We start from the raw sequence: 11,718 nt of genomic DNA on the forward strand, positions 1-11,718 counted from the left end.
TCCATTACGCTGTGGTGCTGAAATTTTTATAGGGATGAGTAGTTGGGATTGTGTTGATAAATTTTTTTTAGTTTATGTACAGTATATGATATGACATCGATATGAAAACCCTTAGACCTGGGATGTTTTGCTGTTGGTGTAGGCTGTATGATAGGCTTACATTTCCCTCGTGTCAATTAGCAAGCAAGCAATCCCAACTACACCAACAGTGCCTCATTATTAAAGGCTACTGATTCCCTTCATGAAAGTGAATATTTTGTAATAATCAGTGTGTGACATTAATGTGAGATTAGTTGTATAACCATTACCATGTTACATTTAGGCATATAGTTGTGATACTCCTCCCCCCACCCCATCCCTACCCCCTCCTTCCACTCAGTGTTCATAAATACTGAGGCGCCTTGTGCTTTGAGTGAGAGACTCATAGGTATATCATAGCAGCTACAGCAGTAGTGGACTGCCTTACTTATTCTCACTCAAACATATCAATCAAAGGACTTTGACATGTACTCAAACAAGGTTGACGGGCCGCGCAGAGGAAGGTCTTTCGACTCTATGAGTTCTTCATTGCACACTTGTTATGAGGAAAAGCAACTGAATAATGAGGTAAGTTAAATTTATATTGTAAGTAAATAATAACTGGCTAAACTAAACTAAATTATTTTTCATGGAACAATGCAAATGAACAGTCATTTTACGTTGAATTGTATTTGATTTAAAAAGCTTTTGGCAAAGGCTTGAATAATCAAACATGATGCAATCTGTAATCTTACCCTCCACTTCATTAGTTAATTTATTTTCTGTTCATATCAGAGTTTTCCCCTCCCCTCTGGTTAGGTTTAGCTAGCTCTCTTATGTGTGCCATAAACCACCTCAATCTGGAGACAAATGAGATGCGTAGCCTACGTCATACAATAAGGAGGTCATTGCAAGATACATTATAGTAAAGTGAAATAAAGGAGCACGCAGTCATAACTTTTCAGAATGCTTACGCCGCAGATCTTCGTAGACATCAGACTAGATAAAATAAGTTATTTGTGAGTGTTCACAACGAGCCACTGCATCTTGATTTAGGCATATTATTGAGATATAAACTAAAACCACGCAAGTAATTGATAAGAATGTGCACGTTTGTGTGCAACATGTTGATTTTAATTGTATTTCCTGTCAGTAAATGTACATTTAATTTAGATTAATTAGCCTATTCCAAAACTATTTATAATATTCTGATGATTGACATAGACTGGCCCCAAAAGACATTTGGCATCAACTGAAATGAAACCGACAAAAGCAACAATTTGAACACCTAAAGATGATAAGAGAATACGTCCAGGATATGTTCCCTTGATGGATTTATTGCTGCGCTGCAAGTAGCCATCTATAATCCCGGGTTGGATTTGTATTGGAGAGCGCTATCATTCGTCACCAAATGCGATTACTACTGTAGATCTCTTTACAATGAGACAGACACAACTCAGCATTGCCAAAATACATTTTGTCGGGGAAAATAATCGACAATTTAACGCTTCCAATCTATAGGCTAATTAAGTGTGTGGTAAATATTTAGACCTAACAGTATCAGTCTAAATTATGATCTCATTATTTTGTCCCTATACTTTATTTGCAGTCACAGTTTTAAAGTTCCTTCTGCGTGCAGCCAAGTGTAGTCGCTGTCCAGTGCTGAAATCTCGAAGTAGCCTGATTAGGTGAAGTATTCAGATTGCGTTCAGCTGCAGTAAATACTGTGATTGTTTACTCTTAACCCTCCTGTTGTGTTCGTTTCATGTTAATTAATTCTGTGTTCCTGGTCCAAAATGACCGCCCCATTATAGCTGATTATAAATCCATAATAATACATATATTATCACCTAATGTTGTGTTAGATATTTTTTTTATCAACTTAAGTTCTTGTGAACATTACAAGTTTTGATCGTCTATGTCACGATCGTCGTAAGAACAATCGGACCAAAGCACAGCGTGATATGGGTTCCACATGTTTATTTAATGAAACGCACAAAAACAATAAAGAGCAAACGACACGTGAAGCTATGGAGAGCTCACAGGCAACTGCACATAAACAAGATCCCACAAAAAAACAGTGGGGAAATGGCTGCCTAAATATGATCCCCAATCAGAGACAACGCTAAACAGCTGCCTCTGATTGGGAACCATACCAGGCCAACATAGAAATAAAAAAACCTAGATTACCCACCCTAGTCACACCCCGACCTAACCAAAATAGAGAATAAAAAGGCTCTCTATGGTCAGGGCGTGACATTCTATTTACTATTTATGGCCTGTAGGCCTCATTAACCTGAACTCATAAAACTCGTTTTTGAGTAACAAAAACATCATGTATGGATTATTTTGACTATAACAAATACTCAGATTAAACATATTGTGCTATTTATCACAGACTACATTGTGTCAAAGTTTAACAAAGGCATTTGTTTTGAAACCATTGCACATTTTTAAATAGTGGCAGGATTCTATGTAATCAACCCGGGATATGGCGTATCTCGTTGGCCCTGGGGTCATCCTGATAACATTTTCAGCCGACCTCTCCTTTCTGTTGGGGATGAAGACCACGACAAATTCCCATTATTTGACCGGAATGTAATAACAACCTCAGCAGGGCCCTCTTCCTCATCACTGGATTGTTCCACATCGGGTGTCTCTTGGGCTGGATCATATTCTGTGTTGTCTTCAACTTCTGACACTTTCTCCTCTAATGTATCTTCACTGTCAATTTCCTGGCCTCTCTCCTCCTTACCAGTGTCATGATCAAAGATATGATCAAGAGCCTCACATACAGTATATCGTTTGGCCATTGTGCTGCCAGAGAATGAATTGTGAGCAAGGCCTCAAAAAAGCTTGATATACCAGAGCTGCGAGAAAAGTTCTATATATTATTGAAACAATGTTGCGATTGTTTGTGAGAATGCCAACAGGTGTGGTTGCCGTGGGGGACATATTATATTCCCGTGGGGGTTGCCATGGAAGCCAAGAAGGGGAGTGAGGTGTGTGTGTGTGTGTGTGTGTGTGTGTGTGTGTGTGTGTGTGTGTGTGTGTGTGTGTGTGTGTGTGTGTGTGTGTGTGTGTGTGTGTGTGTGTGTGTGTGTGTGTGTGTGTGTGTGTGTGTGTGTGTGTGTGTGTGTGTGTGTGTGTGTGCTCAAACACACATGCATGTGGTGGTCTGGGAGAGGAAGTGTGTCCATCTGATGAATGGGCATGTGCCTGAACTAAATTTTATACACTAATTGTGGTCTCACCCATTAATTTCTAATGGGAATGCCACAGGTGTACAAAAGTTAAATAAAACACCAAAAATGTCAGGAAAATTATCAAATGTATTTTGTGTGTTCAGATGCGCTGTGTGGACAAAGTCAAGGAACCTTATGACAATCAGATTAAATGAACTACATTTTTCAGAGAGAAAACTTGAAAATTGATCCAATTCGACCGGAACACAGCAGGAGGGTTAATTTACACTTTGGTGAGCTTTGGTTGTGGAAATACATTGTTTGATTTAGTTGCCCTTTCTTTGTGAGGCTAGCAAACTCTTGTTCAAATACGGCTCTTAGCACAGGATATTGAACAAATCCGTAGGCCTATCAGTCCATTTAAAACGCAGCTTGCCCTTACAAATTGTCGTTGGAGGTGATGTGCTTTTCCAAAACAATTAACTTCCTGTTCAGCCTTGATAAATAGTGTCTCATAGCCCAAAACACTGCCAAATCCTTACTTTCCACAAATAGGCCTAGCCAGCTCCGAGGTTTGTTTTTCATTAATATTTTCCCTCGCTTTCCCAACAGATGAAAAAGTGTACCTTCAGCAAGATCGACGAGAACAAGGACAACAAGAGTTCATCTTGGGAGAATGGTTGCTCTTTAGAAAAGGGTCGCACGGCCATCGCCTTTTCCCTCAAGAATGAAGTTGGCGGGCTCGTTAAGGCGCTAAAACTTTTTCAAGTAAGGTTGAATATTTTCAAGTAGGCTATCACATACCAAACGGGTGATGGTAGACACCAGTGTTGGGAAGTAGGGAACTACATGTAGTTCAACTAGTAATTTAACTACATTTTTCAGTAGTTTGGTGGTAGTTGAACTCAATTCAAATCTTGTGGTGTTTTCATTACTTAATAACTTTTTGGGGGGCATGTAGCGGTGAAGCTAAGTACTGGGATTACAGACTACTTTTTTGTTGCAAAAATAAAATATGTGTGAAGTAGGCAATCATTTCCTTTCTTTTTCAGCATTGGACTTGCCTAATTCTCACCTGAAACAGTTTTTGTGTTTAATAGGATAAATTACACATTCTGTTAACATCTGACTCCAAAGTGATATGTTCTTGCAACTTGTAGTCTATGACATTTCAGATTTAGATATGATAATTTATCAAGAAGTAGTTTGGATGTAGTTAACACATTTTTCTAAGTAACTTTAGTTAATTTAACTATATTTTCTTAAGGGTAGCTTTAGTGTAGCTTAAATTCCTCCAGTGTGAAGTAATTGGTAGCTTTGTAAACAATTTTTTCATAGTAACTTCCCCAACACTGGTAGAAACATTATCATGCACATCAAGATACATGACATAACTTTAAATGTCTTGTTATTATAATCATCACCAGGAGAACCACGTCAACCTTGTTCACATCGAGTCCCGAAAATCGAGGCGGCGCGGCTCAGAGTTTGAGATCTTTGTTGACTGTGACAGCGGCCACGAGCAACTCAAGGAGCTCACTGAGCTGCTACGAAAGCATGCCGCCAACGTAGTTGATATGGACCATGACCAACCTGACAATTCCAGCCTGCCTGAAGAAGGTAGGCCTAGCTGCTGCTTTTGAAATTATTTCAGAGTCCCTAAAGTCTAGCCACGTAGGCTTATTACCTATTACCAGACTAATTACCTCTGCGTGTAGCGAAGGAGAGACTTCCAGATTGTTGTACGAGGTTACTAAAGGGTCAGTGCTATCCGGAATCCTTGGGACATCCCTACGCCACACCCTAACCTTAACCCCTACCCTTACCTGAACCATAACCATATCCCTTACCTTTCCATAACCCTAACCCTTACCTTAACCATTTTAAATGTAAACTTCAGTGAGGTAGGGATGTCCCAAGGATCCCGAATAGCCCTAGACATGACTAAAATCTAGTGTAGAGGCCATCCCAAATCATCCCATGTTTTTTTTTGTTTCAGACACTGAAGATATTCCCTGGTTCCCAAAGAAAATCTCAGACCTGGACATGTGTGCTAACCGTGTCTTGATGTATGGCTTAGACCTGGATGCTGATCACCCAGTAGGCATACCTTCTAATATGCTCTGGTCAATGACTTTACATTCTAGTTGCAATCCGGTCTGACCATAGATATCCTATAATTCTTTTAAAATAAAATGTTTAATGAGTGTGGCAGTCACACTCCTTTTGTAATTTTGAGCTTTTATTGGAGAGAGAATAGTGTTGGAAATACAGGGGGAGTCAAAGGGCAGTGGGCCTGATTTGAATCCATGCTGACTCTGGTATACATGTGTGCCAGGGTCAGCGGCTTAGACCGCTAGACCACCATAGGCCACAAGATATCCAATCATTCATAATATTGGATCTCTATGTCTCAGACTCTCACTGACCTACTGAAACAGGAGGCAAACCTGTGACAATGGTACAACTATCAAAGCCAGTTAGAACTACACTGACTCTATTAGAGTGGCAGATGGAGGATTAGACTAATACTTCTGTTGTGATAAGCGGCACACTTACGGAATAGCCACTCAGTAAGTCAGTGCATGAGTTGCTGTCACACCTCAATGACTTATCTTTTCTGTCTGCAGGGCTTCAAGGACAATGTCTACCGTAAAAGAAGGAAACACTTTGCTGATCTTGCCATGAGCTACAAACAGTAGGTCATATTATCATGCTATGTGAGATCTGATTTGGAAAGCTATGACGCTATGTGTATTTAATACTTTAATGTCCTAATGCACACAGGTATAGTTAGACATTTCTACTGTATTTTAAAAAAGTAACCTTTATTCAACTAGGCAAGTCAGTTTTAAGAACAAATTCTTATTTACAATGATGGCCTACAGTGTCATTGTAGTGCTACTCTCTTTCATTATCTTTCTGTTTCTCTCTTTCTCCCTCTCTTTTAGTGGGGAACCAATTCCGCATATCGAGTTCACAGAGGAGGAGGTGAAGACCTGGGGTGTGGTCTATCGGGAGCTCAATAAGCTGTATCCAACCCATGCTTGCCGGGAGTACCTGAAGAACCTGCCACTGCTGTCCAAGCACTGTGACTGCAGGGAGGACAACATCCCCCAGCTGGAAGATGTGTCACACTTCCTCAGAGGTGAGACAGGCAGAGTCTGCCGCTGTACATGACACCACACAGTCTCATTCAGTCTGATGCTCAGGTTTATCAGCATAATGAAGGCTATTGTAAAATGAAAAGTGTGGATTTAGGGGTATCAAATTAGATGTTGCTGAATGTGTCGTGGCCTTTTACATGAGTAAAAACATATGTGTGTGTTTCATCAGAGCGCACAGGCTTTATCATTCGGCCCGTGGCAGGTTACCTCTCCCCACGAGACTTTCTGGCAGGTTTGGCTTTCCGGGTTTTCCACTGCACTCAGTATGTTCGCCACAGCTCTGACCCTCTCTACACACCTGAGCCGTAAGTACCCCTTGACACATGTTACATTAATAAGGAGAAGTTAGTCTAGGCAAATGTTAATTTACTTTCATTGTTGAACAAAAATCCATCTGATGTTGAGTATATCAGTGTGATGTTCATAGTCACATATTGTAAACATAGCAGTACGTCGCCATACTGAAAATCATCATAAAGGAACATAGAGTATCATTCCATATAAAGAGCCTGTATTTGATTGAACAAACCTGGCCTGTCACACCCCTAAGAAAACTTAACTCTTCCGGCTGATGGCAACTCAAAAGGGCATTTTCCACAGCTACAGTCCAGCATGAGATAGGTACTCAAAGGTGCTTCTGCATACATAATCATTCAAATCAAATCAAATCACATTTTATTGGTCACATACACATGGTTAGCAGATGTTATTGTGAGTGTAGCGAAATGCTTGTGTTTCTAGTTCCGGCAGTGCAGCAATATCTAACAAGTAATATCTAACAATTCCACATCAAATACCTAATGGAATAAGGAATGGAATAAGAATATATAAATATATGGATGAGCAATGACTGAGCGGCATAGGCTAAGACGCAATAGATAGTATAGAATACGGTATATACAGTTGATATACAGTAGAATACGGTATATACAGAGTCATCAAAACTCGTTTTTCAACCACTCCACAAATTTCTTGTTAACAAACTATAGTTTTGGCAAGTCGGATAGGACTTTGAGCATGACACAAGTCCTTTTTCCAACAATTGTTTACAGACAGATTATTTCACTTATAATTCACTGTATCACAATTCCAGTGGGTCAGAAGTTTACATACACTAAGTTGACTGTGCCTTTAAACAGCTTGGACAATTCCAGCAAATGATGTCATGGCTTTAGAAGCTTTTGATAGGCTAATTGATATAATTTGAGTCAATTGGAGGTGTACCTGTGGATGTATTTCAAAGCCTACCTTCAAGCTCAGTGCCTCTTTGCTTGAAATCGAAAGAAATTAGCCAAGACCTCAGAGAAAAAAGTGTAGACCTCCACAAGTCTGGTTCATCCTTTGGAGCAATTTACAAACGCCTGAAGGTACCACGTTCATCTGTACAAACAATAGTACGCAAGTATAAATACCATGGTACCATGGAGCTGTCATACCGCTCAGGAAGGAGACACGTTCTGTCTCCTAGAGATGAACGTACTTTGGTGCGAAAAGTGCAAATCAATCCCAGAACAACAGCAAAGGACCTTGTGAAGATGCTGGAGGAAACAGGTGCAAAAGTATCTATATCCACAGTAAAACGCGTCCTATATCGACATAACCTGAAAGGCCGCTCAGCAAGAAAGAAGCCACTGCTCCAAAACCGCCATAAGAAAGCCAGACTACGGTTTGCAACTGCACATGGGGACAAAGATCGTACTTTTTGGAGCAATGTTCTCTGATCTGATGAAACAAAAATAGAACTGTTTGGCCATAATGACCATCGTTATGTTTGGAGGAAAAATGGGAAAGCTTGCAAGCCGAAGAACACCATCCCAAACGTGACACATGGGGATGGCAGCATCATGTTGTGGGGGTGCTTTGCTGCAGGAGGGACTGGTGCACTTCACAAAATATATGGCATCATGAGGAGGAAAATGATGTGGATATATTGAAGCAATGACCCCAAGCATACTTCCAAAGTTGTGGCAAAATGGTTTAAGGACAACAAAGTCAAGGTATTGGAGTGGCCATCACAAAGCCCTGACCTCAATCATATAGAAAATGTGTGGGCCGAACTGAAAAAGTGTATGCGAGCAAGGAGGCCTACAAACCTGACTCAGTTACACCAGCTCTGTCAAGAGGAATGGGCCAAAATTCACCCAACTTATTGTGGGAAGCTTGTGGAAGGCTACCAAAAAGGTTTGATCCAAGTTAAACAATTTTAAAGGCAATGCTTTCCAAAAACTAATTGAGTGTATGTTGACTTCTGACCCACTGGGAATGTGATGAAAGAAATCGAAGCTGAAATAAATCATTCTCTCTACTATTATTCTCACATCTCACATTCTTAAAATAAAGTGGTGATCCTACATGACCTAAGACAGGGAATTTTTACTCGGATTAAATGTCAGGAATTGTGAAACTGAGTTGAAATGTATTTGGCTAAGGTGTATGTAAATTTCTGACTTCATCTGTACATATGAGATGAGTAATGCAAGATATGTAAACATTATTCAAGTGGTATTATTAAAGTGATTAGTGTTCCATTCATTAAAGTGGCCAATGATTTGAAGTCTATGTAGGCAGCAGCCTCTCTGTGCTAGTGATGGCTGTTTAACAGTCTGATGGCCTTGAGATAGAAGCTGTTTTTCAGTCTCTCGGTCCCAGCTTTGATGCACCTATACTGATCTCACCTTCTGGATTGTAGCGGGGTGAACAGGCAGTGGCTCGGGTGGTTGTTGTCCTTGATGATCTTTTTAGCCTTCCTGTGACATCGGGTGCCGTAGGTGTCCTGGAGGGCAGGTAGTTTGCCCTTGGTGATGCGTTGTGCAGACCGCACCAGCATCTGGAGAGCCCTGCGGTTGCGGGCGGTGCAGTTGTTGTACCAGCCAGTGATACAGCCTGACAGTATGCTCTCAATTGTGCATCTGTAAAAGTTTTTGAGGGTGTTAGGTGACAAGCCACATTTTTTCAACCTCAACACTGTCTGTGTGGGTAGACCATTTCAGTTTGTCAGTGATGTGTACGCCGAGGAACTGAAAACTTTCCACCTTCTCCACTACTGTCCCATCGATGTGGATAGGGGGGGGGTGATTGTTTCAAAAATCTAATGGAAGAACACTTGGTTACACTGTCACAAAGTTGCACATGTCCGCCCATTAGCTTAACAATCCACATACTGTATGTATGTGTGTGTTTCTGTGTGCATTACAGAGACACATGTCATGAGCTGTTGGGTCATGTCCCTCTGCTGGCGGAGCCTAGTTTTGCCCAGTTCTCCCAGGAGATAGGTCTGGCTTCTCTGGGGGCCTCAGATGAGTCTGTCCAGACGCTGGCCACCGTAAGTGCTGTTTACATTATAACAATATCCAAACACTGTGCTTGAATTTAACTGTTTTTCTTGTCTAACTGATATATTCAAACGTTGTTGGCTTTTTGTGTTTTTGTTTTGCAGTGTTACTTTTTCACAGTAGAGTTTGGCCTGTGTAAACAGGAGGGAAAGATGAGAGCTTACGGCGCAGGACTTCTCTCCTCTATCAGTGAGCTGAAGGTAAAAGTATTTCATATTCATATTAATATTCAAACACCACTTAAAGCGTAAAAACACCATCTGATGCAAAGGAAGAATCCTAAGATACTTTTTCCCCCTCATACAGCATGCACTCTCTGGCAATGCAAAGATCCTGCCCTTTGACCCCAAGGTCACCTGCAAGCAGGAGTGCATTATCACTACATTCCAAGATGTCTACTTTGTGTCAGAGAGCTTTGAAGAGGCCAAAGTCAAGATGAGGTAGGTCAATTGTGACATTACATTATTGGCTGTTTTGTGGGCAGATAAACTGTTAGTGGGCTAATAAACTATTCTTTCATCTTTCCAAACCTGGGCTGTGTTATGTTTTTGTCATCATCTGTTCTTATGCACACAGGGAGTTTGCCAAGACCATCAAGCGTCCGTTTACAGTGAGGTACAACCCCTACACCCACAGTGTGGACGTGCTGAAGGACACATCCAGTATCAACAGCATGGTGGAGGATCTGAGACATGAACTGGACATCGTGGCCGACGCCCTACAGCGCCTTAACAAACACTATGCTGTCTGACCTGCCTGCCTGGCCCTCATACTTGACAAGGGTTGCAAAATTCTGGTAACTTTCCCAACATTTCCAGGTAGTCCAGAAATCCCGGTTGGAGGATTCACAGAATCAGGAGGAAATAAGCAAGAAATATGATATCCTCCAACCAGGAGTTTTGGAAAACATGGGCATTTTCAGAAATGTTGCAACCATATATCTGACACAGCCCTGTACTGCTGTCTGTAGTTGTCTACCACCTGATCCTTACCAAGCAGCTCACTGCTTTAATCCTACTCACTGACATCCCCAAACAGCCTTTTACCTACAAAATAAATGATAACTCTTAAAATTCAAATGTTATATTAACTTTGTTAAATTATTAACCAGTAGTTTACTTTAAAATTCAATACATTTTTGGGTTTGTCATGTGAATAATAATATTGACTAAGGATGATTAGAATGTGACCGAAACTGACGTTTCCTTGGCTCTTGCTTATAATTTCTAATATTCTCTTGTTTTTTATATGCAGTATTTATTTTCTATTGAAAGTTCTATCTTAATGCAACAGTAGTCTTATAGATATTGTATTGTACTCTATTGGCATAAAACGTTTCAATAAATTTGTGAATGTGCTAGTGTGGATGTAAAGTTACATGCTTGTGTGTATAGTAAGTGACAGTCTATACATGTATTATCACATTGCACAAAGCATAGAGATGTGGTAGTATTATATGTGTGTGTGTGTGTGTGTGTGTGTGTGTGTGTGTGTGTGTGTACCTTATCGACCTTCTGCTGCTACTACTGTTGACCTCCAGTTGTCTATTTCACATAAGATGTTCAAGGAAGGAATTTATGTGCATGTATCAGTGTTTGGAAGATGACATGAATGTACTTCTATTGAAAATCTTTAATTTGTGTAAAAATATCCCTGGTAAACCAATCCTTGCATTGGGAAGTGGTTGTCTGCATTCTGGGCTTCTAGCTATGGGGAAATATTTACAGTAGTTTCTTTGTTCTGTTTTTCTCTCATTAAATGTACTCCATGTTCACACACTGTGTTATACTATGTCCTATGATTGCTAATAATTACTCATCATTATAATTCAAATTTCCTTAGCGAACACATAAAAAGCTAGCCACATCCAGGAGGATATATCTAAAAGCAACATGTTTCATGAGCTGAAATAAAATATCCCATAAATGTTCCATACACACAAAGTTTATTTCTCTCAAATTTTGTGCACAAATTTGTTTACATCCCTTTTAGTGAGCATTTTTCATTTGCCAAGTT

The 11,718-nt window shown here is 40.3% G+C and overlaps 1 protein-coding gene across 1 annotated transcript; it reads left to right on the top strand.

The window, feature by feature from the left end:
* The first annotated feature begins 426 nt into the window (after positions 1 to 426).
* Positions 427 to 11,480, top strand: LOC129854361 (tryptophan 5-hydroxylase 1-like). The gene is made up of 11 exons (XM_055921312.1): positions 427 to 606; positions 3,816 to 3,971; positions 4,631 to 4,823; positions 5,203 to 5,303; positions 5,834 to 5,901; positions 6,155 to 6,351; positions 6,540 to 6,675; positions 9,566 to 9,692; positions 9,807 to 9,902; positions 10,009 to 10,142; positions 10,279 to 11,480. Exons 1-11 carry the CDS (start codon positions 505 to 507, stop codon positions 10,451 to 10,453), a joined length of 1,485 nt encoding a protein of 494 aa, XP_055777287.1. The 5' UTR covers positions 427 to 504; the 3' UTR covers positions 10,454 to 11,480.
* The last annotated feature ends 238 nt before the right edge of the window (positions 11,481 to 11,718 follow it).

The sequence above is a fragment of the Salvelinus fontinalis genome, chromosome 4 (assembly GCF_029448725.1).
Source record: "Salvelinus fontinalis isolate EN_2023a chromosome 4, ASM2944872v1, whole genome shotgun sequence".
NCBI lineage: Eukaryota > Metazoa > Chordata > Actinopteri > Salmoniformes > Salmonidae > Salvelinus > Salvelinus fontinalis.

What these genes read in the sequence shown, in the direction of transcription:
- LOC129854361 (XM_055921312.1), top strand. Translation starts at nt 505, where the DNA reads ATGTACTCAAACAAGGTTGACGGGCCGCGCAGAGGAAGGTCTTTCGAC. An exon ending in AGGCGCTAAAACTTTTTCAA is followed by an intron (nt 3,972 to 4,630) that starts GTAAGGTTGAAT and finishes AATCATCACCAG; the next exon opens with GAGAACCACGTCAACCTTGT. An exon ending in CCTCTCTACACACCTGAGCC is followed by an intron (nt 6,676 to 9,565) that starts GTAAGTACCCCT and finishes TGTGCATTACAG; the next exon opens with AGACACATGTCATGAGCTGT.